The 27,709-nt window shown below is 47.3% G+C and overlaps 2 protein-coding genes across 5 annotated transcripts in view; both read right to left on the bottom strand.

Annotated features, from left to right (window-relative positions):
- The window catches only part of Ces4a (carboxylesterase 4A), a 17,083-nt gene extending 9,190 nt beyond the window's left edge, over nt 1-7,893 (bottom strand). Inside the window, exons 1-2 of one of the 2 annotated variants that reach the window (XM_055621419.1) lie at nt 7,815-7,893; nt 2,815-3,016 (exon numbers count right to left, since the gene is read on the bottom strand). In XM_055621419.1, coding sequence (XP_055477394.1) covers nt 2,815-3,016; nt 7,815-7,893 — 281 coding nt within the window. The remainder of the gene's footprint in view (nt 1-2,814; nt 3,017-7,814) is intronic. The other variant, XM_055621420.1, reaches the window with a different exon arrangement.
- Nucleotides 7,894-17,492: 9,599 nt separating this feature from the next.
- Nucleotides 17,493-27,267, bottom strand: Ces3 (carboxylesterase 3). 3 transcript variants are annotated; one of them, XM_055621355.1, is made up of 13 exons: nt 27,047-27,267; nt 25,837-26,041; nt 25,606-25,744; nt 25,312-25,445; nt 24,386-24,539; nt 24,170-24,271; nt 23,176-23,268; nt 22,917-23,057; nt 20,902-20,982; nt 19,451-19,598; nt 18,388-18,537; nt 18,167-18,245; nt 17,493-18,054 (listed from the first exon to the last, which is right to left on the bottom strand). In XM_055621355.1, the coding sequence occupies exons 1-13, from the start codon at nt 27,126-27,128 to the stop codon at nt 17,859-17,861; spliced, it is 1,704 nt and encodes a 567-aa protein (XP_055477330.1). In that variant the 5' UTR covers nt 27,129-27,267; the 3' UTR covers nt 17,493-17,858. The 3 variants fall into 3 exon arrangements, with proteins under 3 accessions (XP_055477330.1, XP_055477329.1, XP_055477331.1); XM_055621354.1 differs by having other exon boundaries at nt 22,917-23,060; nt 27,047-27,265; XM_055621356.1 differs by having other exon boundaries at nt 22,917-23,060; nt 25,983-26,041; nt 27,047-27,054.
- Nucleotides 27,268-27,709: the final 442 nt, after the last annotated feature.

Below are 27,709 nucleotides of genomic sequence, written 5' to 3'. Positions count from 1 at the left end.
CTATCTATCTATCTATCTATCTATCTATCTATCTATCTATCTATCTAACTATCATCTATCTATCTATCTATCTATCATCTAACTATCATCTATCTATCATCTATCTATCTATCATCTATCTATTTTGAGGGTCTCTCAGTACTTAGATATCGCTAAATAGGTGAAGCTGGCTGTCTGGTGAGCCTGAGGAACCCTCTTATCTCTGTGTCCCCAGGACTGGTATTACAAATTCTTGCCGCGACTCTTGTCTTTTATGTGTGTTCTGGGGATTGAACTCAGGACCTCATACTTGTAAGGCAGCACTTTACTTACTGAGCCCATCTCCCCAGCCCCGCCCCCCCCAGGATAAACTTCAATCAACTGTCCTCTTTCTACCTCACCTGGTCTCTTCAAAGGTCACCAGCAAGCAGCTTAGCTTCCTTCCTTCCTTCCTTCCTTCCTTCCTTCCTTCCTTCCTTCCTTCCTTCCTTCCTCTCTTCCTCCTTCCCTTCTTCTTCTCTTCTTCCTCTCTTTCTTTCTCTCTTTTTCTTTCTTTCTTTTGAGACAGGTTCTCATGTAACCCAGAATGACCTTGAACTTAACCATGTAGCTGATGTTGACCTTGAACTCTTCAGCCTCTGGTCTCACCTCCCAAGTGCTGCTATAACAGGCCTGTACAACTATGCCTGGCTCCAAAGCCCTGTCTTTAATCTTTGCCTGACTTCCTCCTCCTTTGAAAATTTGTAGTGCCAGGATAAAATCCGGCACTCAGGCGTGCTAGGCAGGGTCTCTACTCTCTACTTCCAGGCAACACTTCTGTTCCCTTGTTTGACTGCCTTTTCTCTCTTTTTTTTAAACTTAAAATGACATTTATTTATTTGGTTGTGTATGTGCACATGCCATGGTGCACGTATGGAGGTCAGAGGATGCTTTTGGGAGTCAGTTCCTTCTTTCTACCCTGTAGGTTCTAGGGATGGAACTCAGGTCATCAAGCTTGGTGGCAAGAATCTTCATTTGCTGAGCCATCTCATCAGTTGCCTTCTTTTTTGGAAAAAAAAGTGAGTGTGTGTATGCATGTCTGTATGTGTACCGGTGTGTATTTACAAGTGTGTGTGCATATGTGTGAATATCCATGAGGATGCCAGAGGTCAGCTTTTGATCATACTCAGAAGTACCATCTACCTCCTTTCAAACAGGGTCTCTTGTTGCCTGGACTTCATCAACTAGGCTAGATTAGTTGGTCAGTGAAGCAGAGGGATCCTACTGTGTCCATCTCCCTAGTGCTCAGATTATGAGTGCACAGCATCATGCACTTTCATGGTTGCTAGGGATCAACTCACTATGTAGCCTAAGATTGCCTGGAAGTCAGTATGTAGACCAGGCTGGCCTCAAACTCATAGAGATCTGCCTGCCTCTGCCTCCAATGTCCTGGGATTAAGGGAGTGAACCATCCTACCTGGCGCTCTTTCTCTTTTGAGATTCCATCTTAAATAGCCCAGGGTGCCCTCAGACTTGCTGTGTAGACAAGACTGGCCTTGATCTCCTGATCTTCCTGCTTCAGCCTCTCAATCACTGAGATCATCAATGTGTGCCATCATGCTTGATAGCCAAATGAATTTTTTCTTATTTTGCCCCAAACTGCTCTGCCTTAGTGCTCACCATTTTGGGAAATGACACTCTTATTCTCTTGACCAAAATATAGTCATTATATTAAATTTTTTTCCAAATGTGGCTCATATCCAATTCTTCAAAATATACTATCAACTTTTCACTTGAAATAATTTCCTTCTAGCTTCCCTGCAGAAGCCACCATTTCTGCATAGCTTCTCCCCCTTAATTGTTGCCCTTTAGAATGGTCTAAGTAATACACAGGTTTACACTTGAGTCTCTAAGTTTTAAACACCCCTTGCTTGGACAGCTTAGAGCGAGTTCCAATGATTGGCACCCAAATGGTGTATAAAAGGGACACCTTCACTTCCAAACCCTGACCAACAAATAATAGTCTTCCCATGTTCTGGTAACTCAGAGAGTGATCAGAATTCCTGGGGCTTGAAAAAAAAAACAAAAACATGCATATATGTTGCTTGAATTTGAACCTGTAGCTCACCTGTGGTTGGCATGGAGAAAAAACACCCTTGGTATCTGGTTGATTATGTCCTAACAGTGGAACTTTTACTAACAAATAGACATTCAAGTGGGAGTTATAGGGCTTTTCTTGTTTTTTAAATATGGGTTTACACCCAGATTCTAAACCTTGTGCTTTAACCAGCTGATGCTGAACCTTGTTAATGATTGCCAAACAGCACTCTGGACAGTTGATTTAACAAACAGTAAATACACTTATTTTGGCTAAACTCAAGGCCAAGTCAGGGCTCCAAAGGGCAAGTCCTTCCTTGTTCAAGTCTTGCTACGTAAAGGCTCTAGGTGGCAGCAAGACACCGTCTTATCTTGGAGCGCCCTCTGCAGGGAGAGTGGTAGTACCGCGTGGGTTTGTGAGAAAGCTGGAGCCCATCGTCATCTATGCACCGGCCTGGAGTGTGGATGAGAACTGGGAAATTCAGCTTCCCAGCAGGTCCTGTGGCACAGTCAGTGGCCTCATCCACCTTGTCTAGATTTCTCTCATGAGAACACAAGCAGTGCCATCAGTGTTTTAAGTGCCATTTAGTTTAATTTCCTCATTACACAGGTTGTGGAAACTGAGGCCAAGAATGGGCCCCAGGTTTGCCGTGGTCACACAAGGTGTTTCTAGTGCGTTAATCTAGTCCCCAAGAGGCCCTGTCATGCCCTATTCCTCGGGTCTGCCCATCTACCAGCCCGCGATCCTCGGACACTTACGAAGGTGGGTAGGTGGTGGCCTCTCTGATACCACTCCAGGGTTGTGGGGGCTCTGGAGGAGCAAACCTGCGCGCGCCCACAGGAGGTTTGGAGAAGGGGACTCCCAGGAAGACTCGGATGGGTACGTTTCCCACATGCATTTCCTTTCCTCGTAGGATCCCCTGTTTGGTGACCACGAGAGGTTCCTTGGCGTACAAAGCACCTGGGAAGAGAAGAGGGACTGTCACCCTGTCTCATCATTTTCAGCCACAGATGGGATTCTGGTGCTTCTGCCATAGGATCCGGTCTCTCCTCTGTTCTCCTTTCTTCCTTCTCTTCCCCACCTCTCTCCAGACTCTCACTATATAACTCAGGCTGGCTTTGAACCCATCATCCTCCTGCCCCAGCCTCCCAAATAATGGAATTACAGAAGTGTACCACCAGCCCTGGGTAGCTGCTGATATATATATATATATATCAACAAATATATATATAAGCAGCTATCAACAAATACATATATATATATCAATATTAATATATTGATATAAATGTCTAGCTAATCCATTATTATAATTTAAATATTTTAAAATGTCATGTTTATGAGTGTTTTGTACGCACGTACATCTGTACCACATGCAGAAGAGGGCATTGGGTTCTCTAGAATTGTAGTTACAGACAGTTGTGAGCTGCCATATTGGTGCTGGGGACTGAATCTGGCTCTTGGAAGAGCCAGCCAGTCCTCTTAACTGCTGAGCCATCTCTCCAGCCCTCAATCAACTACTTCTTAATACGTGTATGTATTCATGTGTGTAAGTGTGTGTGTGTGTGTGTGTGTGTGTGTGTGTGTAGGTGCACATGCTTGCTTCAGGATATGGAGACTTGAGGTTGACATCAGGTGTCTTAGTGGATTGTTTTCTACCTTAAGTACTGAGGCAGGTTCTGTCACGGAGCCCAGAGCTTGCCATTTGGGTTAGTCTGGCTAGACAGCTTGCTGTAGCTTGCTTCCTGTCTGCCTCCCATGGGTTGGGATCGAAGGCAGGCTGGCAAAAACCACCCAGCTTGTACATGGTTTCTGGGGATCTGAATTCTGGCCCTTATGCTGCGAGTGTTTTACCCACTAAGCCATCTCCTCAGCCTAGCTGCTGCTTCTTAAAACGATCATCAAAGAAGAAAAAACCTGGAAGTTTAAAAATAACAGTTGTGTATATGTCTTATTTTCTCTTGTGCTTCTATCAAGATTTTCTTCATTATTTAAGATTTCAAAGCCATGTTGGCAGGTAAATGAAAGTTCATGCCTGTTATATGACCTATTACTCTTTGTGCCATTTAATACCAACGAAAGGATCATTTATTTATTTATTGAGACAAGCTCTCTCAGTTTTGTAGCCCTGGCTATCCTGGAACTCTCTATGTAGACCAGGCTGGCCTCAAATTCGCAGAGATCCACCTGCTTCTGCCTCCTGAATCCCGGGATTAAAGGTGTGCACCACAATGCTGGGCTGAAAAGTACTTTTATTTTGACTTCTGTTTGATATGAACATGGCTACACCTCCCCCCTTTTTTTTCCTGGTTACCAATTAGCTTAACTAGTTTTCTGATTGGCTTCTTTTCCATATGCTTCTCCCCTCCGTAGTGTGTATGTGTGTCTGTATGTCCGTGTAAACCTGCCTGCAGTGTTTGTACATACGCATATGGAGGACAGTGGTTGATTTCTGGTGCCTTCCTCAATTGTTCTTCACCACAGACAGCTTTTGGAATAGGTGTGAAATAGACTAAGCCGAATCCAGCCCTTGCTGATGAGTACTGCTCCTCTTCCAGCCTCTTACACTGCCCAACTTCTACTGCCAAGTGTTGGTGAGGGCTCACATTCGTGTCCATTTCTAAGTGCTCTTGTCTGTCTCTCCCTCTCCTCCCCATCAAAACAGAACTGCTCTTTGTTCCTGCTCCCTGGAGCTCCTTCAGTAAACTGACAGAAAAGAAATGCGATCCAAGCTATTACTTATCCTAGCCATGGATCAGACTCATTTAGGAATTGATTAAAAAAAAAAAAAAAAGATGCCCAAGCTAGGCAAGGTAGCACACACCTGAAATCCTAGCAGTTGGGAGATGATTGAGGCAGGAAGACCATGAGTTCAAGATCATCTTTGGCTACATGGGTTCAAGGCCAGTTTGGGTTACATGAGATTATGTCTTAAAAACATTCAATCTAAGCCAGGCATGGTGGCACACACCTTTGATCCCAGCACTCAGGGAGGCAGAGGCAGGCGGATCATTGTGAATTCAAAGCCAGCCTGGTCTACAAAGTGAGTCCAGGACAGCCAAGACTACACAGAGAAACCCTGTTTCGAGAAACCAATCAACCAACCAACCAACCAACCAACCAACCAACCAACCAAAGTGTCTGATCTAAACCAAATTACTAGGCCGTCTGCCTCACAAATACTGGGATTAAAGGTATATACCACCGTGCTTTTAATTTTGTTTCTGAGACAAAGTCTTGCTGGAGAGATAGTTCAGTGGATGAAAATGTTTTCTGTGCAAGAGTGATGACCCGAGTTTTATTGCTCAAAACCTACATAAAAGCTGAGTGCATGACGTAAGTGCCTAATCGCTTTGCTCTTACAGGGAGATGGGTCGTGGAGACAGTACGATCGTTGCAATCTCTTGGGCCAGTTAGACTGGCATACCCAGCTGGGGACTGGAAACAACAAAGAGACCCCGTGTCAAACAAAGTGGGAGGCAAGAACCTCTTCTGAGCCTGTGTTTACATACACAAATACACACTCTGTCTCCCTCTTCTTCTCCCTGTCCCCCCCCCCCCCCAAGTTCAGGACCCAGGCTATATAGTGAGACCTTGTCTGGGTAAAAAACAAAAATAAAAATCTGATAGCCAAGTATACAAAACAAAAATCAGTATTCTTGGAGCTGGAAAAATGGCTCAGTGATTAAGAGCACTCACTGTTCTTGCTGAGGGACCTGAGCTCTGAAAGGCAGCATCTATCCCAGGTGGCTCACAATCACCTTAAAGAGCAACTCCAGGAGATGAGGTACCTCTGGGCTCTGTGGGAACAGGTGTACATACCAACACCCATATCCTTGTGCGCACACACACACACACACACACACACAATTAAAATTTTTGTAAATTAAAAATGGTTTTAAATCACCAGTATTCTACCTTAGTGCTGGTATTGATAAAGTACCATTAAGGCCTAGAATAACAGATGACACCTGAAAAATTAATGAATGATGTCAGCCAATTCTGGAGATGATACGAGGATGTCCACCACACATATTGTTGGTGGAGGACAAATTGATATAATACCTTGTCAAAAGAACTTGTCAAGATATGTAAGGAGCCATAAAATATTCACATGCTTTGATTCAGCGACTTCACTTTAAAACAAAGTGTATTTCTTTTGAAAAGTCAGTATTCTTTGAACTGTGAAAACGTAGCCCATTAGCGGTAGTTTGTTGAGGTATGCCTCACAGCAAGATGCTCATGTGTCACCTGTACAATTCTATATGATGCTAGTTACACACATCTCATTCTGATCAGGCTCCAGGATATCCCCAGCGTCGGATGTGCTGCTTCATTAAAGTAAAGACTGATCTCAACTCCAGTGGATGCTGAAGCCGCACTCCTATCTATGAGCTAAGGGAAGTGAAAATAAACTTAAGCTATAAACCACCTTCCATAAGAATTTAAGTGGGAAAGATAAGCAGAGTATAGAACGGTAGGGCCAGGGGCTGGAGAGATGGCTCAGTGGTTCAGAGCACTGGGTGTGCTTCCGGAGGACTCGTTTTCAATTCCCAGCGCCCACATGGTAGTTCACAACTGTCTGTAACTCTAGTTCCAGGGGATCCGACACCCCACACAGACACACGTGCAGACAAAATGCCAATGCACATAAAAAATAATAAAAACAAAATAAAAAACAAACAACAAACTGTAGTGTCAGCAAGGTGGTTCAGTGATAAGGGTACTTGGTGCTAAGCCTAATCATTTGAGTTTGATCTTTGGGATCCACTTGGTAGAGGACAAAAATGGATTCTTGCAATTTGTCCTCAAATGTGCTATGGCACATACACGAAGCATAATTAAAAAAAAAATATCTTGCCAGCCTGGTCTACAAAGCGAGTTCCAGGATAGCCTGAACTGTTGTTACACAGAGAAACCCTGTCTTGAAAAAATAAAATCTTAAAAATAAAATTTTGTACATGTTAATAGTACAGCTATGTGTAAATATACAAGAAGGTCATACCACAAAATGCTAAAAGCAGTTTTATCAAAGCTTCTCTTAAAAAAAAAAAAAAAAAACCTCATGTAATTTTTTTTTTTTTTTAGGCAAAATCAATTTACAGTAGAGGTCAGAGTAGTGGTCCCTTGGGAGGTGTTGACTAGGGAATGACACATAGGAACTGGTAATACTCTAGATTTTGATCAGAATGGTGGTTACAGTATCTATACTTATATGACTATTGTAAATATATGTACATATATACTTGTGCAATTATATACATATATTTATATATACATATACATATACAATACACACACCCAATAGTCATATAGTTTAGACACGTGTTTCATGCTGTATGTATATCTAATGCCTCAATAAATGGTTGTTAATGTGTGATGTTGTTTTCACAGTTCAGAGGATAGCTGTCATGTTAGAAAGAAGACCACTGAGGAGAAAGGTACAGGTAGCGAAGAGGCCCAGGCAAGGCACAGGGAGGTAGAAGTGGCACTCCTGCTTAGGAGAGAGGAGAAAGGAGTCGGGAAAGGCCGGAAGGAGGACATGGACATGCCATGTTCTCACTGATCCCAGGAGACACAGCCCCCGCTTTGCAGAGCAGTCCTGCGGTTCAGAGCGGACAAATGACTTGCTCAGAAGTCTAGCTAGTAGCACACGAGCTCTCTGAAACAGTGCCCTCCGTCTGCCCAGACCTTACCTAAGTCACACCTTCCAGAAGAGGCTGAGCTAGGACTGGCACCCCCAGGAGGGTGAAGATCTTACCTAAAGCTGCCTGGACTGTGAGGCACAGGGTGAGGCTCAAGCCCAGAATCCACTTCATTCTCCAGCCAGGTTCCGCCATGGGCTGCAGCGATGCCACACTTTTGGGGTCAGAAGGGAGCTGTGAGCACAGTGCTCAAGCACCAGAAAGTTCTGCCTTTATCTTTGGCATTCCCATCCTCAGGGGCTGGGGCTGGAGGAGTTATGACCAAGCTTCTCACCAGCTGTGGAGCCTTGATCCTACCCCTTGGGGGTGACAGGTCACACTACATGGTTTTGGCTCTTTACCAAACTGGCTTGCCTGCAATCCCTGCCCAGTTTGCTCATTTGGTAATGGCTTAAAGTTTGGCTAACGTGAGTCAAGCTTCGTGCATTGACTATGTGCCAAGACTGGAGCAGAGCACTGGGGTTAGGGTCCCTCAGCCTCAGACAAGCTCCCTGGGGGTTTAAGAGTCCTGGGCCTTCCTGATTGCCTATGCTTTGTGCAGACTCTTGTATTTGCTCCAGGTTTCTCAGATAGGATCATCATGGAGTGTCAGATTGGTCAGGGACAGGAAGTCAGTGTGCTGAGCCCTCTCAGCCTCACGTTCCAGCTGGAGTCTAGACCTAAAGGCAACCATGAGAAGGGTCACTCGGTGAGACCAGGGTAGTGAGTGAGTGAGGGAGAGCTCCCTGGAGAATCTTCAACATTAAGGTCAACCTTTGTGGAATCAGCCAACAAGGGGAACTCTGGCCTGAAGTTTGTAGGAGCAAGTATGGGGCTGGATGGGAAGAGATGGTTCCATTTAGATTGACAGGTCAGGTGGGAGTCCTGTAGTCTTGGCTTACCTCTGGGAAATGGGTATCTAGGGTTTTTTTGTGCTAGGAGGGCAGAAGGTAAGAGGCATGTGTCTCTTACTGACCATGGCTCAGTAGGTCTGGCAAGTCATTAAAATTCACTGTTTCCTCCGAGGCCCATTCAGTGAATTCTCAGAAATGTCTTTTGCTTGGGATTCTTACCCGCATTTCCTATTCTTGGGGCTTTTTCTCTGTCCTCAGGGATACGATGCTCACTGCCCAAATGTCATTGACTGGGCTCCATGCTCCTCTAAGGAAGGCCCGAGACAGGCTCCAGGTGGCTGTTGCCAAAGGGTCACCACAGGGAACCATCTGGTATGCTGTCTATAGCCCATTTCCTTGTAGTCTGCTCACCACTCACAGTGTTAGGCTACAGTATCCCACTGGCTGGCATACGGCTCTGTGCCCTTCAGTGACAGGCAACATTGTCTATCTTACGTTCCTTCCAGAATGATTCCTATGGGAAGCTGGGAAGATGACCCAGTAGGTAAAGTACTTACCACACAAGCAATGGGGTCTGAGTTTAAATTCCCAGGATCCATGGAGAGCTGGGCATGGTAGCACGCATCTGTAATTCCAGGGTTACTACTGTAAGATGAGAGGCAGAAGCAGGGGAATCCGGGTAGCTCAAGGGCCAGCTTAGAAGGTACATGCAGCAGAAAAAGCCAACACAAAGAGCTCCTCTCAAAGTGTGCCGTGAGGACTTACACCCTTTAAGTGTGTACCATGGTGCATGCCTACACACAGTCACACACACTCATGTACACATTCATGTACACATAATACACACGTGTGTGTGTGTGTGTGTGTGTGCATGCGTGTGTGTGTGTGTGTGTGTGTGTGTGTGTGTGTGGTGTACCCTTAGAAACCATGGCGACATTTTCTCCCTACCACACCCTTGATACTGGCTAAGTAGGTGTCTCACCTGATAGCAAGCATGCAAATGACACAATGTCTCCTCAAGTTGGACAACATGGAGCAAGAACCTAAAAACTGCCTATGTCCTTTGACTGAGAAATTTGATCTGAGAGAACATCCAAAATACACAAAACCTTGTTGACAGGTTGAGTCTCACACAACCTTGTTGACATCAGCCTCACCCCCACGCTCCTGGGAAGGAATCGGGGAGATGAGACAGGACAGCAACAAAAACCACGTGACCCAGCGTTAGTAAGAACGTGTTTCATAAGCGTCTGCAGTACCAGCCAGCTTTGTATGGCGATTCTGGGCTAGGCTGCTTGGGTTTGAACCCTAGGTCTGTCACTGTGTAGCTTTGGGTAAGTCACCGGATTCTCAGAACCACCTTTTCTCTACCTGCAAAATCCACATAAGAAGAGCACTAAGATTCTAAGACTGTAGTGAGTACTAAATAGATTATTTTACTTCTGTGAGATGTGGTCTTTAATCCTCCTGTCTCAGTTTCCTGAGTGCTAGGATTACAGGAGTATGCTACCTCATACATTTGGCCCAATTGAACATACTTTTCACACCGCAAGGCACGTTATTTCTACTGTTGTCAAAACTAAAACACAAGATGGGCACGGTGGTGCACTTCTGTAATCCCTGCACTCTGGGAGGCAGAGGCAGGCAGATCTCTGTGAGTTTGAGGCCAGCCTGGTCTACAAAGTGAGTCTAGGACAGCCAAGGCTATACAGAGAAACCCTGTCTTGAAACAAACAAACAAACAAACAAACAAACATAATAACTGCTTTTTAAAAAAGTAAAACACTCGTTTAGTGTTTTTAAGGGATGGGTTCCAGAAGCCTTTACTTTCTGCAAGATACCAACATCCCAGGATGCCCAAGTCTCTTACATGAAACAGGGTCGTATTTGCACATGATTTACAGGCATCCTACAATATACATTATTAGTTTTTCTTCTCCTATTTTATTTTATTTTATTTTTTTGCAGTACTGGAGATGACCCTACAGCCTTGCATATGCCAGGCATATTTTCCCTCTACCACTGACTTGTACCCCCAGCTGTATCCCCAGCACCGCTTATTTTTATTTGGAGACAGGGTTTCACCAAGTTGTTTAGTCTGACCTCCAGCTTACCATGAAGCCCAGGCTGATCTTAAACTTGAGATTCTCCTGGCATCTACTTGCTGAGATTAAAGTGTGCGCCATAATTATCAGGTTCAAATGTACTATTCTTAGATCATGTAGGAGAGCCAGTGCAATGTAAATGCCGTATAAACGGTTAATGGACTACATTGCTTAGGGAATAATGACAACAAAAAAGTCTGTGCTTGTGTAGAACAGATACTTTTATTTCTTTAAATTTTGATATGTTGCGTTTGTGTTTTAGAATATCTTCAATTCACAGTTGGTGGAGTCTAGGAATTCTGAACTACCGAATGCACAGGGCAAACTGGTGCACGAGAAAAGGCCGGTGTGGCTCAATGACTTCAACAGGTAGATTTTTAAACTGTTTATTGCATAGGACCAGCTCAGCCATGCAAAATGCACACCGAAATATTCTGGGCTGGTGTTGCAGGCGTGTAGAGTAAGCTATTTAAGAGATTAAGGCAGGAGAATTGCAAACCCAAAGCTAACCTGAGCCTTTTAGTGAGACCCTATCTCAAAACAAAAAGGGAAAAGGGAGAGAGTGAGAAGGTTCAGGGTGACCGCTGCCAAGAGTGAGTACTTGACTTTGATGCCTGGATCTACATGGTGAAGTGACGGAATGACTCCTGCAGGCTGTCCTCTGACCTCCATCAGCATGTCCTGTCACAAATGCATTACTGGTCCCTCCCAAATAAATTTTAAGGGATACAATGACCCTACCCTAAGACAGGTTTCTCCGTGTAGCCTTGGCTGTCCTGGAACTTGATCTCTAGACCAGACTGACTTCAAACTCAGAGATCCACTTGCTTCTGCCCCCTGAGTGCTGGAATTAAAGGCTACCACTGCTTGGCCCATATACATTTAAAATTATTATTATTATTGAATAAAGGAGGGTTGAGTACCTAGGCCATGGCAGTGCTTATCTGTAATCATAAACTGAGGTGGAAGAAGAAGAGTTGCAAGTTCAAAGCCTGCCTGGACAATTTAGCAAGATCCTGTTTCTAAATGAAAACTGGGAAAAAAAAAAGGAGGAATATAGTTTAGGGGTAAAATGCATTCCTAGCAAATGTGGGACCTAAGTTTAATCCACAACATTGGGAGAGAAAAAACCAAACAACCCAACCAAATAACCAACCAACCAACCAACCAACCAATGAAACAAAGGCCGCAAAGAACCTGCTCTCTGCTTCCCATCAACTCATTCTCCTGGGCCCCTTGTGAGCAGAGCTCACAACAATAGGATGCTGGAATTCAGTTTGCAAAGCTTTCTCCTGCTGCTGTCAAGCCTCTCGATAAAATTAGCTTACTAAAATGCAGCCATCACCCTGGTATGTCACTCAAAACACAGGCCAAGCTTAGGGGAAGGGAGTGGTGAGAGAAGGCAGGTAAGGAGGTGAGATGACCTGGTAGGTCCCTGGTGGATCAGCCATGCACAGACTCCCTCACCCAGCTGTGCGGGTTCCTGGCCTGCTTTTTGTGGGCCTCTGGGACCCGACCTGCCAACAGCTGGCTCCACTCTTGCTGCCTTTCCCCAGGGAAGGAGTAACCTTTTACCTGGCCCATATGGAGAGCAGTTGTGTCAGACCAGGAACACTGATGACATGTTTGGGAAACATATGGCCTCATCCAGTGTGCACACCAAGCCCAGGGATGTAGAGCAGGTAACCAGGAGGTAGCAGGCTCCAGTAACATCATTGGCTCAGGGTAAATATCAGCTTTTCCTGAGTCTCTTGAGTCTCCCTTTCCTATTTTGAGGAAGGTTTTTCTATGCAGCCTGGGCTAGCCTCCAGCTTGTCATTTTCCTTTGTCCCCCTCTAGAGTGCTAGATAATGGACATGTGCCACTATACTGACTTAAAGTTTTGTTTGCCTTATCTTGCCCCCTTTCTCTCTCTCTCTCTCTCTCTCTCTCTCCCTTTTTCCTTCCCTCCCTTCTTCCCTTCCTTCCCTTCTTTCTTCTTCTTTTTTTTTTTTTTTTGAGACAGGGTTTCTCTGTGTAGCCTTGTATGTCCTGGACCTCACTTTGTAGACCAAGCTGGCCTTGAACTCACAGAGATCCACCTGTCTCTGTCTCCTGAGTGCTGGGATTAAAGATGTGTGCCATCACATCTGGCTTTGTTTGTTTTTTCCTTTTCCTTCTTTCTTACTTTATTTTCCTCCCTTCCTCCCTTCCTCCTTTCCTTCCTTCCTTCTTTTCTTCTTTTGAAATAGGGTCTCATGGCTGGCCTGGAGTTCAATATGTAGCTAAATATGAGCTTGAACTTCTTTCTGATTCCTCTACGTCTGCTTCTTGAGTGCTGGACTCTCAAGCACGACAAGCTTTGTGCCATGCCTGAGAATGAGCACAGGGCTTTGTGCGTGACAGGGAGTCCACCAACTGAGCTACATTCCCAACCCCTCACACAGAGTTTTCAGTGTCCTGGCTGAACAAAAAGAAAGCGGGCAATGATGTGGAATTGACATCACCCTCTGATCTGACAGATGGGGACTCCAAGCTCCGTTAGCCATTCACTGTCCATGTGTTTCAGAGAACCTTTCTGACATTCGTGGTCAAATGTGCAAAATAAAGTGAGCAATGTCAAATTCTGATGATTCCTGCAGCTTCAAGTACACTCTGGGAGTTGTGTGGTCTTCCAGGAGGAGTCAGAGGCCAGACAGCCCCTGACTGCTGCTTGCACATCTGAGAGGACTCACAGCAATCCACAGTCCTCTCTTCTCTGGGTCTCACATGGTTTGGGGGAAGAATAGGGCCTGGGGATCAGGATGAAAGATACCTGGACACTAACTCTCCTTGGTTCTTCACTCTACATCCAGAGACATGATTGGTGGTGCTGAGGTATGGAAAGAATGTTGCACAAACTGTTATATCAGGGGCTCCAGAGCATGTCTGGAGGACAGGGAACACACAGGTGCCTGAGTGATAACAGTGTTGGTCCCCGTTATTTTTCTGAGGGCCATAAAGCCACTATTTGAATTCATCACCTTGTAAGACACCTCTCTCTGGGCTTCTCTTGCTGGATTGCTACTTTTTACAGTCATAGATTCCCACCTAAATTAGATGCCCCAAACACCAGCTCCAGTAGCAGGAGAGTCAACCTTAGGAGGGTGCATTGTGGAGTCAGAGACCAGCGAGCTCTAGCTACACTGTGTAGCTGTAAGAAAGGCACTTCCCCTCTCTGATTCTCAGTGTTTAATTTTTCTGTACAGAGGACAAATCAGAGGCCTGAGGGAAGAGACAGATGTCAGCAAGCTTGGGCTCTTATAAAATATGTTAACTACTTCTTCATTCCTTGGAGTCCTGGGCAATGTCTTCAGGATCAAGGAGGGGGACTTTCAGGCAACCTATGCAGATCTTATCCGCTGGACCTGGGATCCAAGGACCTGAAAGAATGAGGTGGACCACTGCCTGATGCTGTATACAACCTTACTTCAGTTTCAGTGTCCTTTTATACAAAAATGTAACGAAGAAAGCAATGATCCAAAAAAGGTTGCCTGAGTTCAGAAAAACAGGATCAGAACAACATGTAAATAAATGCCGGTAAGCACATACCAAGTATCAACAGAGTAGCCATTTACCAGAACTTTCTCAGGAGAGACCAACAGAAACACAATTGCCTGGCACGTACCATAGATTATATCTGGGAAAGCATGAAAGCGAGGCAGAAGGCCATATCCATAGCCAGGGTACACTGACCAGATTGGGTTCTATAAGCTATGTTCCAAAATCCAACAAGAATAAACATGTCTTATAATTGAATGTAAATGTTTGTCATGGGAGACACGATGACACACCCAAGAGCAATCCAGGGAGCAAAATGTACCTGAGGTAAAGGCCTTCTGCCTTTTCTCCTGGAGCCTAATACAGTTCCCCAAGCCATTGCTCACTATGTATCATTCTTTTGACAGTGTTCCAACAGGGAGGTCAGCTCAGGGCCTGAGGAGGGGGCAGTGCGGCTTGAGTAGAAGATCCAAAGAGCAAGGATAACCTAAGGCCCAAGAGATGTAGGACTGGCCGGAAGGGAGGCCTGTGAGTAAGGGCAGGGAGAAGGGAGGAGAGATTGGTGTTATCTCCAAGAAGCAGAATTAATGTCCCATTCAGAGCCTTGCAGTGGTCTTAGGGACTAGATAACTTGGGCCAAAAGCTAGTTTTTAGAGATGGCAAGAAGCAGGTGAAAATCCCAAGGTGGGTGAGCGGCTGGCTGCATACAGATTAGGGAAGGAGCTTGGACCACAGTGACTTCTAAGAGCTCCCAGAAGGGCAGGGGCTCCCACAGAAAAATTATTTGGGCAACCAGAGCATTGTCACAGATATCTTCTGGGCTTCTACAAGCTGCAAGTTATTTTTAGGAAGAAGATGCCTGTGCTACTCATGCTAACATGGTGACACCGCTAACAGCTCCAGTTCGCCAATCTTTAAGCAGTGATTAGAGGTGTCTGGAATGTGTGCCCATACCTAGTCAGGGAATATTTGTTGAGCTTTTGCTGGGTGCTAGGGTAGAGCTGACCCTGGTTGCAGGGGTTGCCGGTAAGTTGGCCTTAAGGGCTGACCAGCTCAGAGACCTCTCAGGCCCAGATCCAACATCTATCCCATCTATGAACTGGGGGAGGTCCTACAGATCCCAAACTACAGTACCTCCAGACACAGGGCAACAACACGACAACTGAGGAGTCCTAATGAGGTTCCAGTGTTGATAGGGCAGCAGAAGCCAGAGACCTCATGCCAGACTGAGTCATTGCAGTGAATATTTTCAAGAAAAAAGTTTGGACAAAAGGGTATACTGTGCACACACTGACACATTACAGCGTCCACAAGATTTTTTTTTTTTTTTTTCTGTATTGGGAGAAGGTTGCAAGAGTGGAGGGCAGGTACAAGGGGAGGGAAAGATGAGTGGCATTGGGGTGCATGATGTGAAATTTACAGAGAACCAATAAAAAAAAAAATAAAAACAAGCAAACAAGCAGACAAACTCCCAAACTAGCCAGCCAGTGTTGGCACACACTTTTAATGGCAGCACTCGGGAGACAAAAGCAGGCCAGCCTGGTCTACAGAACAAGTTTCAGGACATCCGGAGCTACACAGAGAAACCCTATCCCCCCAAACAAACAAAACAAAACAAAACAAAACAAAAGGAAACAAAAATCAATCAATCAATCAGCCAACAACAACAAAAACAAAACAAAAGACCCAAAAAGAGGCAAAAGGAATTTCCCAAAGATAAATATTGATCAGTGGTGGACTCATACTGCAAAGCCTGTCAGTGACTGTGTGTGTCTGAGACTGAGAGGTGTGGGACTAAACTTGGTTTGTATGGGGTTGTGTGTATGCCTTGCAAGCATATGCTAGCTTTTTGTCTGGTTGCGCAGCTTTGTCCTGCAGCGCCTCCTGGCGTCCACAGCACACCGACCCATAACCCTTTCTGCAACTTTGTCACAAGAGGCTCAAACATTTCCTCATCTGAAGCTAGGCTTTCTATCCTCAGTTTTACACAACAGCCGTGGCCTTAGAACAAAAACATCTGTCTGCTAGGACACCCTGGCCAGCGAGGGAGGGATGTTCAGTGAATTTCAGAGATAGCGGCCTGGGAGAAGAAAATGTAAATGCAAGAGAATAGAATCCTGGGGAACCTTCCAGCCGTAATTATTCTTCCATGAGTGGAGAGAAAGTGTCTCCAGGCAGGGTCTGAGGCTTCACCAGCCAGTTTGCTCAACTCTTTCCAGGGTCCTCTGTAGAGGGCAGCATCAAAGCAGGTGTGGCATGCCCTCGGACCAGGGAGAAGAAACCATGGCACATTAGATCTTCTGTTCCCAGAGCAGCTCCTTTGTGAATACTGCTCCCAGACAGTCATTCTTTCCCCTCATCTCTGGGTCCCATCAGTCACCACATGGTGACTGTTATTCCAGATCCCACCAAAAAGCCGGTTGGTGGTGTTACACCTATAATCCCTGCACAGGCAGAAGGTTTGGCTTGAGTTTGTGGCCACCTTGGGCTCCACAGTGAGTTTCAGGCAAACCTGGGTTATGAAGTGAGATCTTCTCTTAACAGAACAGAAGGGTCTACCAGTGGCCTCCATCTTGGAAAATGCACTGGCTTCTCCTTGCTTTCCTTTCCCAACTCTGCTGTCCCACCCCCCTCTTCTGGATAGCACATCTGTTCAAGTCACCCCAATAATCTGATCTCAGTCTGTCTGTATAGAGCAGCATTTCCTCAGGCCCCTGCTCTTGTTGTGGCCTCTGCTAAGAACTCCCTTTTCTTCTTGCTTATCACATTCTGGTTTATTCTTTGGCTTGCCCATTTGAGTAACCTCTGTTTATCTTTTAGGTCTTAGCTTAGATGGCCTTCTTTCCCCCAAATCAGGCACAGACTATTTCTTACAGCTTCTTGTGGTGCCAGAAACATGCAGAGTCTTGCTTCATAGCTGTCCGGCTCTCTATCAGGCTATGGGGACAAACTTTATTGGTGAAGAAGGGATTGGAGAACAGGAAGACCCCTAGGTGCTAAGGTTTATTCTAAGCTGGGTGCTAAAAAAACTTCTGAATCAAGAAGGTGACACCATGGTCACCTTCCTGGCCAGGGTGGACATCCGTGGGAGATAGAACATGATTCTGGTACCTGAAGGGTCTGGGTTAAAATCTAGACTCCACAATTCATAGATCCTATCTGTCACTCCCTGCCACCAGGCCCTGCCTCATCTCGCTGTGGGTGACAGGGCTAGGTTGTCTATTTCCATTTTCAGAGATCTTCTCTGGGAGGGACAAAGACATGGACACGGACAGTGTGAGGTCATGGTAGACATGGTTCTAATCGGTACACATGGCCTAGAGAAGGCAGAGGAGGTTTCTCAGGAGAACAGATCTTTTGAAGAACTTGACTAACATGCTGGACCTTGCCATACAGCAAGGATTCAAGGTACTTCAGGGAGAAGCAGGAGCTTGTGTAAGGGTCCGGAAGTGGGAGCCAGGGTAGTAACATTCCAGTAGGGCACCGTACTGGTTTTGCAGCACCTGGTGCCTTAACAAACATGGGTTTGCATCAGCCTGGTCCAGGGTGAAGTCTCTGGGCAGAAACAGCAAGAGGCTGCCCTGCTGGGACCGCGCCGCTCCTTGGGTTGGTCCCAGGCAGGAAGGTCCAGGCAGGCCTGGCCTCAGAGTTCCTCTGAAGCTTTCCTGGTCTTTTGTTGCTGTCGCCACTCTTGGATTTTTCTGGGTAGTGTCTCTGTCCAGAACTCTAGCCGGCCTTTCTTTAGCTTCACCCCAGTCCGTGGTTCTAGCCCAATCTCCAAGTATTGTTCTAACTGGTTTAGCTGGGGCCAAGGAGGCAGCCCCTTGCCATTGGGGTTCCTGGGCGAGAGGAATGAATGAGAACCAAGGGTTGATTCTATTCCCCAGGTAGATGCAGATATGAGCCCCAAAGCCTGGCCCCAAAGCCTGGCATGTGCAACTTCCTACTCACCCTGTGTGTGCAAACTGGGCCCATTGGGCCATCATGGTCAGGCTCAGCTGCTTCTCTTCCTCTGTGGCCTCTGGGAAGGCTGGTGGGAGGGACAGGTCTGGATTAGGGTCAGGTGTGGTTTGGACTATGCCCAAAGGTCTCTGGTGCTGATGAGACCTCTGTTCCCAAAAGACCACTTTGGAGCATGGTAGCCTAGGGATTGAATGTCTGTCTGTCCTTACCCAGGTAGGAGCTCTCATCTGTGAGAAAAGGACCTCCAAAGACAAAGGCACTCTCAGATGCATGGTCAGCCTTCACCCAGGCTGGCTTGAACTTCGCAAATGAACTGGGTGTATGTTGGAACTCGTACAAGAAAACAGGGCACCCAGCATCTACAGAGAAGGTAGGATTCTTGTTAGGTGCTTACAGTTTAATCAGGCCATTTGGCAGCACAATGACGTCAACCTTCATCATAACAATGGTTCAGACCGGAGATGGACCACAAGCGTTCCTGAGACTGCTTGGTGGATGTTGATGCTTTTAAAAGACAAAATCTCATTTGGTCTAGGCAATCCTCAAACTAACTATGTAGCCAAGGATGACTTTGAGCTCCTGATCGTACTGTCTCCACTTCCTAAGTGCTGGGGTGGAAGTCACCACGCCTGGCCTGATCTGTTCCACACTCAGGATGATCTTTAGATCAGCAGCTCTCAATCTGGGGGTTGAGACCACTCTCCGGTCACATATCAGATATCACACATACCAGGTGTTTACATTACAATTCATGACAGTAGCAAAATTGCAAAGCAGCAACTAAACAATTTTATGGTTGGAGTTGACCACACCATGAGGAAATGTATTAAAGAGGTCACAGCATTAGCTGTGGCCACACCACTGCAGCTTTAGATTAACCCTCACTATGTTCTCACTTTACAAATGATGAAAGTGAGGCCCAGAGAGGACCTCTGCATCTTACCTGAAGGTTAAGAGTTTGGGGCTGTTCTAGGACTGTGCCAGTTTCGGGAGTGAAGCAAGGCTTTCCCCAGGAGAAGCACTTAATTGCTTCCCACCTGAACGAATCTCCAAGAAAGAATTAGTGATGCGCCCTGCTGGGTGGCCTTTGATAAGTCATTTTAGCTCTTTGAACCCCTGTTTCATGTGCAAGGTACTCTGCCAGAGGTACCACCCACTTCTGTGGCGCTACATCCAGGAGCAAGAAGGGCTTGGAGGTAGCAGTAGAGTGTGTGGTGCAAGGCATCTTGGGCCTTCATCTATCAGCAGGAAAGGTGGCAAGGGCTGCTTTACCTTGAAGCTGTCTTGAAAAGTTTAAGGTAGGAATGACGAACATGATATCACCCAGCAATTCCTGTAAGGCATGCCTTGTAGCTGATGCATCTGAGCCATTATCTAGGTATTCATGTGTGACGGTGGGCATAATCTCAAGAGGTACATCCTAGAGTGAGAGGTCAGTCTTAGGTCTGTTCAGGTCTGCACAGCTTTGGCAGATCTCTCGCAGACCCCACACCCTCCATGATAGTTTATTTTGCATCCTGCGGTTCATGCTCCAGGGGACAACCATCTCCCTACCTGCATCCCTGGTTGTTTTTTTTTTTTTTTTTTTTTTTGAGACAGGGTTTCTCTGTATAGCCTTGGCTGTCTTGGACTCACTTTGTAGACCAGGCTGGCCTCCTCACAGAGTGAGGCCTGAGCTACCAAGCCTGGCTATCTCTGGGTGTTTTATTAACAGATCATGTCTGGGTAGGCTAAACTCAAGTGTAGAGTTAACTGCCAGCCCATGGCCATTGTTTGTCTGTACCACCCCAAGAAGGTGTCTGAGCTGCTCTGAAAGCCAGTGTCTGCCTGGTAAGTTGTTTGGAGACCTCTATGAGGTCTGCAGCACAGAATGTGGTCTGGAAGCAGATGCTAGGTGAAAGTTAGCCAGGAATAAGCAATGATGGGGCGCCTCACAATCCCAGAGAGCCGCAATGAGGCTGCATGACAGAGAGGGCTCTGGGGATTCCAAAGAAGAGAGCACACATGTGTGCTGCCTGGGTATCGGGCCAGCTCTTCACGTACAGTGTTCAGTCCCCCAGGAGAGCTCAGGTGAGCAGGAAGCATCGTCTCCATTTGCAGTGGAGCTGTGGGCTCAGAGGAACTGGGAGAACTGGCTAAGTGACCAGGGCTGGGATCTGTCTGACCCTGAGTTCTTCTGGCTCTGTACCTGACAATGGAATCTTAACACTTGATTAAGATAAGAAAAGGGTTCACTTTTCTTATCTGTGCAACAGGGAAACGGACAGTTTCTGCTTCACAGAGCTGCCACGAGAACCAAAGAGGATGAATGCCTATCTGCATGCAGAGCACGACGGCCTTGGGTGTGTAGTTGCGCTCACAAAGGGTGGTCTCCATGGAGACATTTATGCCTCCGCTGATTTTCTTTTGAGAACCACACCATCTCAAATTATTACTATTAATATTATTTTTTGAGACAAAGGGTCACTCTGTAGTCCAGGCTAGCCTAGAACCCCCTATGTGGCCTGGAGGGTGGCCTTGAATTTGCTGTAGTTTTCCCACCTCAGCTTCCCGAATGCTGGTAGGACAGTCCAGAGTCACCCTCCTGGTCTCTTTAGTTTTAACAGAATAAAGACTCATCACTTAGGCTGGGAGATTTGGTGGCTGGTGAGCCGTGTCAGGAGTGGATCAGACACTGCTCTGCTAGGTGCCCAGCGGCCCCTCCCTCCTTCCTCTTGCCTTACCAGAAGGGCCAAGAAGGGCCTTGAAATCTCCAACATGTCCTCCTGGCTTAAATGTTCCAACTTGTCCAGAATATTCCAAACCTGTGGGGACAGTAAAGCTCAATCATTGTCTTTCACCCATGGGCCTAAGCAGGAGGGCATTCCTAGGCTGGTGTCCACAAACTCATGCTAAGAGTCACGGGTAGCCAAATCCGCAAGCACATAAACTATAACTGCTAAGAATGGAGGGGTCTAGGATAGCGGCATTGCATACAGCTGTCAGGGCCTAATGGCAGTACCAACAGGGAGGAGAACATTCATTTTCATTTAACGTTTTTCTTCCTTTTTTTGTATATTTCTGGGTATATGTGTTTGTGTGCATACAAGTACATATGTGTGTTTTTGTGTGCACATGTATGTGTGTGTTTTGTTCTCATGTGTTTGTGTGCATATGCTTGTGTGTGTAGGTCAGAAGTTGAGGATGTTTTTTCTCAATCTCTTTCCACCTTATTTTGTGAGAGTCTCTTGAAGAACCTGGGGTTGGTCAGTTTGGCTAGACTGGCTGAACAGTGAGCTCCAGGGTTCCTTCTGCCTCCACCTCCCCAGCTCTGGGGTTATAGGCTTCCAGAGCCATGTCTGGCTTTTCTTTATGGGTGGATGGAGCTCAGGTCCCCCATGGTTCACCTCAGAATCTCATGGGCTCTAGTTAAAAGTGCCACATGTTGGCTCATGTAATCCCAGTACTTGAGAGGCTGAGGCAAGAGGATGCCTCACCTTTGAGGCCATCCTGGGCTACATAGTGAGTTTAGGATAGCTGGACTACAGAATGAGACCTTGCTTCAAAATAAGAAACAAGCAAACAAAGACCCCAGGCCATAGAATCAAGTGCTGACTTTATATGTTGCAGGTATTTTTGAGATAGGGGCTCAAGATGTAGCCCAGGCTGGTCTCAGACTTGAGACACTCCTACCTCTGCCATCACAGTGGATCACAGGAGTCTACGGTGCCTGGAGTAGATGATCTAGTTTGAATAGCATCTGACACCTGACTCTTTGACTCAAATGCCGGGTCTACCACTTCCTAGGTTCATGAAAGTTACTTGACCTTCTCATGCCTCACTTTTCTAATCTGTGAAGGAGAAATGACAATGACCTGCCTCCTAGGATCTTTGTGGGACTGAGTTCATGTATATCCAACTGCTGGCACAGGGAAGCTAATTTTTACGGTAGATCGATTTTCAGTGGGGGAATGTCAAGACAAGAAGTATTTTGTTTGTTTGTTTGTTTGTTTCTTCTCTCTTCTTCTTTGTCTTTCTTTCCTGTTTCTTTTTTTGACAGCTTGGTGTCACTTGAACAGAGCATTGCACTATGAGCCCCAGTGGCCCCGATTAGCAGCTGCTCAAACCACAAAGTGAAGAAACATGATGGGACCCTTCCTTTGTTAGAGGCTTTAGCCACTGAAAACAATTGCTGGGTTAAGGGGTAGGCTTCAGGGCAGGGTACTTGGCTGGCATGTGGCAGGACCTGAATTTGGTCTTGAACATCATGGAGGGAGAGAAAAGTTTCTGTAAAGATGGATAGACAGATAGAAATGGCGGGATGAGACAAGGTGCCAGGAATGCAGCATGGCAGAGCCATTCTCATACAGGCTCTACATACCCAGACTGGATTAGAAGGTAACTACCCATCGAGTCTCCAGTGGCTTAATGCTGTCTGAAACCTGTGAATCTTAGTCAGTCAGCCTCTTAGGCACAGAGTCACACTCCCCAGTAGCTCAGAGTGGGTTATATAAGCCAGCAGCCAGCAAGAATGCACTGTGGGTTAGGACTTCCCAGAAGACCTCTTTGCAAAAACAGAATCTTCAACAAGGGAACATTTGCTTGGTGAAAAATGAAGCTGAGCGGCCTTGACCCTTGGCTTTCTCACCTACCAAATGGGAACTACCGGAGTGCTCAGGGCATAGCTGCTGTGGTGATGGTATAGGGAAGATCTGCCTATGCAGGGCCATGAAGAGCACAGGTGCCAAAGGACACTCACCTTGAGAATGAGCCAGCCGAGCTCATGGTTGTTGACTCCCAAGAGGTAAGGCACAGTGGGGAATTGTTTCTCTGTTAGGAGTGTCTCTGGGCTTTGTGGGAAGAAGGAGTCGTTGACTATGTAGGAAACTGTCAGGTTTTGCTGCTGGAAAAAGCAAGTCAGGAGGCCGGTTGTGGAGACCAAGCCTACTGAATCTGCAGAAACAAGACAGAATCCCTGTGGGCCATCACCTGTTATCATTCCCCAAGTGGTGACACACCTGCTTGGTAAGGTCCCTTCCCTCCTTCTGCAGCAGGCACTGCACCAGCTCAGCCGGGGACTCGGAGCTGCAAGCCATGGAGCTGGCAAAGCTCTGGGGACAGAGAGAAGAATGTTGCCTCTCAGACTCACACCTTCCACTTCCGGTACAATGCTTCCTGTACTGAGCTGTCTGGGTCCAAGACTAGCTGGAGAGACCTGCTGCCAGCCTAAGAGGCTGATTCCTGTTCCCGTGTCCCCTTTGTCTGTCTGAAAACTGTATACTTTTCTAGCTGAATAATAGTTTGTAGCCCCAATAAGGATATTCATGGGCATGTCTGGCAGGGAATGGAAGGGGTCCTCAGTCTGGAGCTAAGAGGCTGGAGGGATGGCTTCCAGGGAGGCAGAGGTCTGTAATTTGTGGAAAGAAAATCTTTGCCCTCCGTGGTGAGGTGAGTGGTAGGCTGCTGCTCTTGGGCAGATAGGCAATGTGTCCTGTTGAGGTTTCTGAATGACCCCTCAAACCCAGGGTTTCGATGCCCAGCATACTCCTCCATCACAGCAGGGGTATGGTCTGTCAGAGCCTGCACTACCCTCCACTTCTTCAGTACAGTCAGTTCCTGCTGTGTCCCCTACCTGCTGGCCTCCCACTTCTATGACCCGTCATTCTGTCTTATGTCTGGAGCTTTTGCATGCACAGTTTCTATTAGGAAAGTGCTCGGTGGCTTCTTCTGGTCACTCTTCAAAAGGGGACAGACCTCTTAGGTAAAGAGTAGCTGGGAATGGAGGGCTCCCAAAGGACTCTTGGGGAAAGGAGAGATCCTTAAAAATGCCCCCAGGAAAGGGCCAGAGGTAACCTTCCCAGGGGCGGCCTCCTTTAGGAAGCCATGTCTGACTTCCTACTTCCTGAACTGCACTAGTCAACTGCCTCTGAGCCTCTCAGTGACTCCCTAGTGGTAAGTCCTGACGCAGAGGTTAGCACAGGGTCAGTGTAAGAGAGGGAAAGAAAGGCAGACCTGAGCTACAGGCCTCACGTCCATCTCCTTCATTAGGTTGTTGATAACCCCACTCTGGGATATGGCTCTGTGGAAGAGCCCCGCAGACATCGGAGACAGGACCTGGGAACAGAACAGAGGGTAGATGAGGTTAGAAGGCAGAAGAGGCAGGAGGTCTGGGGTGCTAGGAGCCCTCTCAGATCTGACCACAATTGCTAGTTCTCTGTGCTGACTCACCAGAAATGAGACGACCATGGCACCAGCAGAGTTACCGAAGATAGTGACACAGTTGGGATCACCTCCAAAAGGGGCTATGTTCCCCTGCACCCAGCGCAGAGCGGCCACCACATCCAGGAGGCCCTGGTTGCCTGGCATGTGCTTGTCCCCAGTGCTAGGGGCAGGGCGAGACAATGATTAGATCAAGAGAGCTCCCAAGACATATTTCTTTTTTTCCTGTACTCTGCAGATTTGCTTTGAATCAGTCACCAGGGCACTGGGCACTCCTCTGCTCCCCGGTCCTCTCTTGGCTATTAGCCGCCTTTGGCACCTGTTTTTCCAGTCTATGATGTGGGCAGATGCAGTGGGGTAGCCGTTGAGAGCTGGCTTCTCAGACAGCTAATAGAGTGGAGAGCGTGCTGCTCTTTGTCCCCATTCCCTGCTGAAGCTCTAGTCCCAGCCAGGAGCTCACCACCCTTTGCCCAAGTTCAATGTTCAGTTTTTGGCTTTGATTGGGCTCCTTCCCACCATGGAGTCCTGGGATATTTTCTTCCTTCCTCCCTCCCTCCCTGCTTCCTGTGTGTGTGTGTGTGTGTGTGTGTGTGTGTGTGTGTGCATGTGTGCACGCCTGATCACATGGTATATGTGTGGGGTGCCCACACATAGGAATTCCTGTCGAGTGTTGACACATGGAGGCCAGAGAGCAACATTAGGTGCCTTGCTTAACTGCTTTGCCTCTTGGTTTTTGACACAGTCTCTAGTTGACTACTTAGTGCTGAAATGACAGCACTCAGCTTTTACATGGGTGTTAGGGACCTAGTTCAGGTTCTCTCGTTTGCACGGCAAGCAAGCATTATTGGCTGAGCCAGCTCCCCACCCGCTCTACCCTCAGACTCCTGGGAAGGCTTCCTCGGCCCTGCCATGTCCTCTTCCAGGCTGGCTCTCACCTGAGGAAGCCGAAGACCCCAAGGCGGTACTGGACAGTGACAACTACCACATCCCCATAAGCAGCCAGGGCTGATCCGTCCTGGGCGGTGGCGGAGCCCACCATCAGGGAGCCCCCATGGATCCAGACCATGACCTGTTGAAATGGCTATGAGTCAGTGACCCCAGCCTCTGGGATTCCAGCCACCTGCCTAGCAGCCCAGGGTACTCTAAGGACTTCTGGGATGTTTAGGAAAGCAAGGCGTAGAGGGGCAGTTGGCATGGTAGAGCTAGATGGGGTCCTCTGGACTACGCACCGGCCTCCTGGTCCCTGCAGTGACCTCAGAGGGGCTGTAGATGTTGAGGATCAGGCAGTCCTCGGACATAGGTAAGACTTGAACCTTCTCATTGAGGGTGAATCTGCAGTTTCTCGTTCTCTCTACATCCTGCATGCACCTACAGCCAAGGGAGATCCCAGCTCAGCCATGAGCTCCACACGCCCTGGCCACCACCCTACCCACTGGCCCGCCTCTTGCAGGGGTACTCACATTGGGGGAGCCGTGGTGGCGTCCCTCACACCTTCCCAGGGCTGCGGTGGGAGTGGGGCTGAGAACCGCAGAGGTCCCAGAGGCGCCTGAGCAAAGGGAATGCCCAGGAATACATTCACCACACGGTCTGTACCCTTCACACCCACCTGCCGGCCTCGAACACGACCCAGGGGTGTGTCCACTTCAGGCTGAGCGACTTTGGATCCTGAGAACAGGAGAGAGGGGTTGTTGGGCCAGTCTACAGCCTCTATGAGGGGATGGATGAAAAGATGGACTTTTAGAGCAAGGGGACACTTGCTTCTCCAGTGTCTGTTTTGCGGGGGTTCTATTCTGAGCATTCTCCACACAGCATCGTGGTTGAGTTCTCGAGCAAGTGGCTACCTTCATGATTATTATTTGTTTTTTGAGACAGGTTCAGCCTGGCCTTGAAATTGTTATGTAATGGAGGCTGGCCTTTAACCCCTGATTCTCCTGCTTCTACCTCCTCAGGGCTAGTATTACAAGCGTGTGTTAGCACACATGGCTTTTATCTCCGCGACTGTCCCTGACTTCCTCTTCCTTACCTTGTGTCACAACCTCTAGGCTGAATCAGACGTGCTGCCCACTCGAACCTCAGGTTACTCACATGCTAACTAATGTGTGATAGTCCAGCTTGTTATTTTCCATGTCCAGATGCTTTGACATCTGGAGCCTGCATTGCTTGTTCTTGCCCACTTGTGAAAGTAAGAAGAAAGAGTCTCTCCCAGCTCCCCCTTACTTGTCCTGTTATCTGGTGGCTTCCCTGTAAGGCCTCATGGTGTGTGTGTGTGTGTGATCTGTACCCCCATTTTTTTTTTCAGGGAATCGTGAGTAAGCTTCCTTTATGACACTCTTACTTGTCTTACCATGACTGATTAAAGTAAGTCTTGTGTCCCTTTAAAACACAAAGATGAGACTAGGGATACAGCTCAGTGGTAGAGCTTGCTTAGTATGTTAAGGATCTGGGTTCAGTCCATAGAAAACAGATAAACACCCCACCCCCATAAGCATACTGATAACACAGGCTCCCGCTCAGACAGGATACACACTGCCTTCATTCTTCTACGTTGGACCCCTTCCCAGAGAGGGCTGTTCACTCTTACTGGTTCCTGCCTCACTCTTATCCCCTCCTTCCTCAGGTTTCCTACCCAGCTGGAAGCCCTACTTCACAGGGTCAGGGAGTGTGTCTTACCAGCGACTGTGGCAGGAAATGCCAGGAGCAGAAATGTCACCCGGACTAGGACACTGGACCCAGCTTGTACCATCCTCCCCATACTTCTCTTAGCACACCGGAAGAAGCTATGGAAGGCTGGAGATGACCTGCTGTTTGTAGTACCTCTTCTCTTGTGGAAAGTAACTTGTTCTGCCTCAGTTTGTTGGTGACCAGCTCTGGAATTAAGCGTTTTGTGTTCTGGCTGCTCCTGGAGCAGGACCAGCAGCGGCTCCTGGAGAGTCCTACGATATGGCACCCCCTGGTGTTCGTGCCCAGCTCTTGCCTGGCATGGTGCTGCACACTTACAGTTGCAGTGGCTGAACTGCAGGTCAGCTAGACCCTGAGCTTCCTGTAAGTCTCAAGGTAAATTCCGGCTCCAGTTAGGCATTACCTTATTGGGAGAGCCCTGAGGAACTCTGAGAGCTGCAGCAAACTTCTGTCTGGCTTCACTGGCTTTAAAAATCCACCAAGCTCCCGAGACCCCTTATTTGCATTCTGAATGTGCATAGTCTTGGTGCCATATGCCTACCACGAAGGTGTGCTGAGAGTGTAAATGTGGCCTAAGCCTGCTTGGGTCGCAGAAGCTGCTGAGCATGTCACCTGGATGTGTTAACCCTGAGGTGAGTCTGTTCAGTGAGCTGG

This window comes from Psammomys obesus, unplaced genomic scaffold, assembly GCF_907164565.1.
Source record: "Psammomys obesus unplaced genomic scaffold, mPsaObe1.curated_primary_1811, whole genome shotgun sequence".
Taxonomy (NCBI): Eukaryota; Metazoa; Chordata; class Mammalia; order Rodentia; family Muridae; genus Psammomys; species Psammomys obesus.
Note: the sequence above shows the minus strand (reverse complement) of the source record. Positions and strands in the feature narration are given on the sequence as shown.

Coding starts and splice junctions, on each gene's coding strand:
- Ces3 (XM_055621354.1), bottom strand. CDS start 27,128: ATGGGGAGGATGGTACAAGCTGGGTCCAGTGTCCTAGTCCGGGTGACA. Junction 24,272..24,385: donor CCATGGTCGTCTCATTTCTG/GTGAGTCAGCAC, acceptor TTCTGTTCCCAG/GTCCTGTCTCCGATGTCTGC. Junction 20,983..22,916: donor TCGGCTGGCTCATTCTCAAG/GTGAGTGTCCTT, acceptor CTGTCCCCACAG/GTTTGGAATATTCTGGACAA.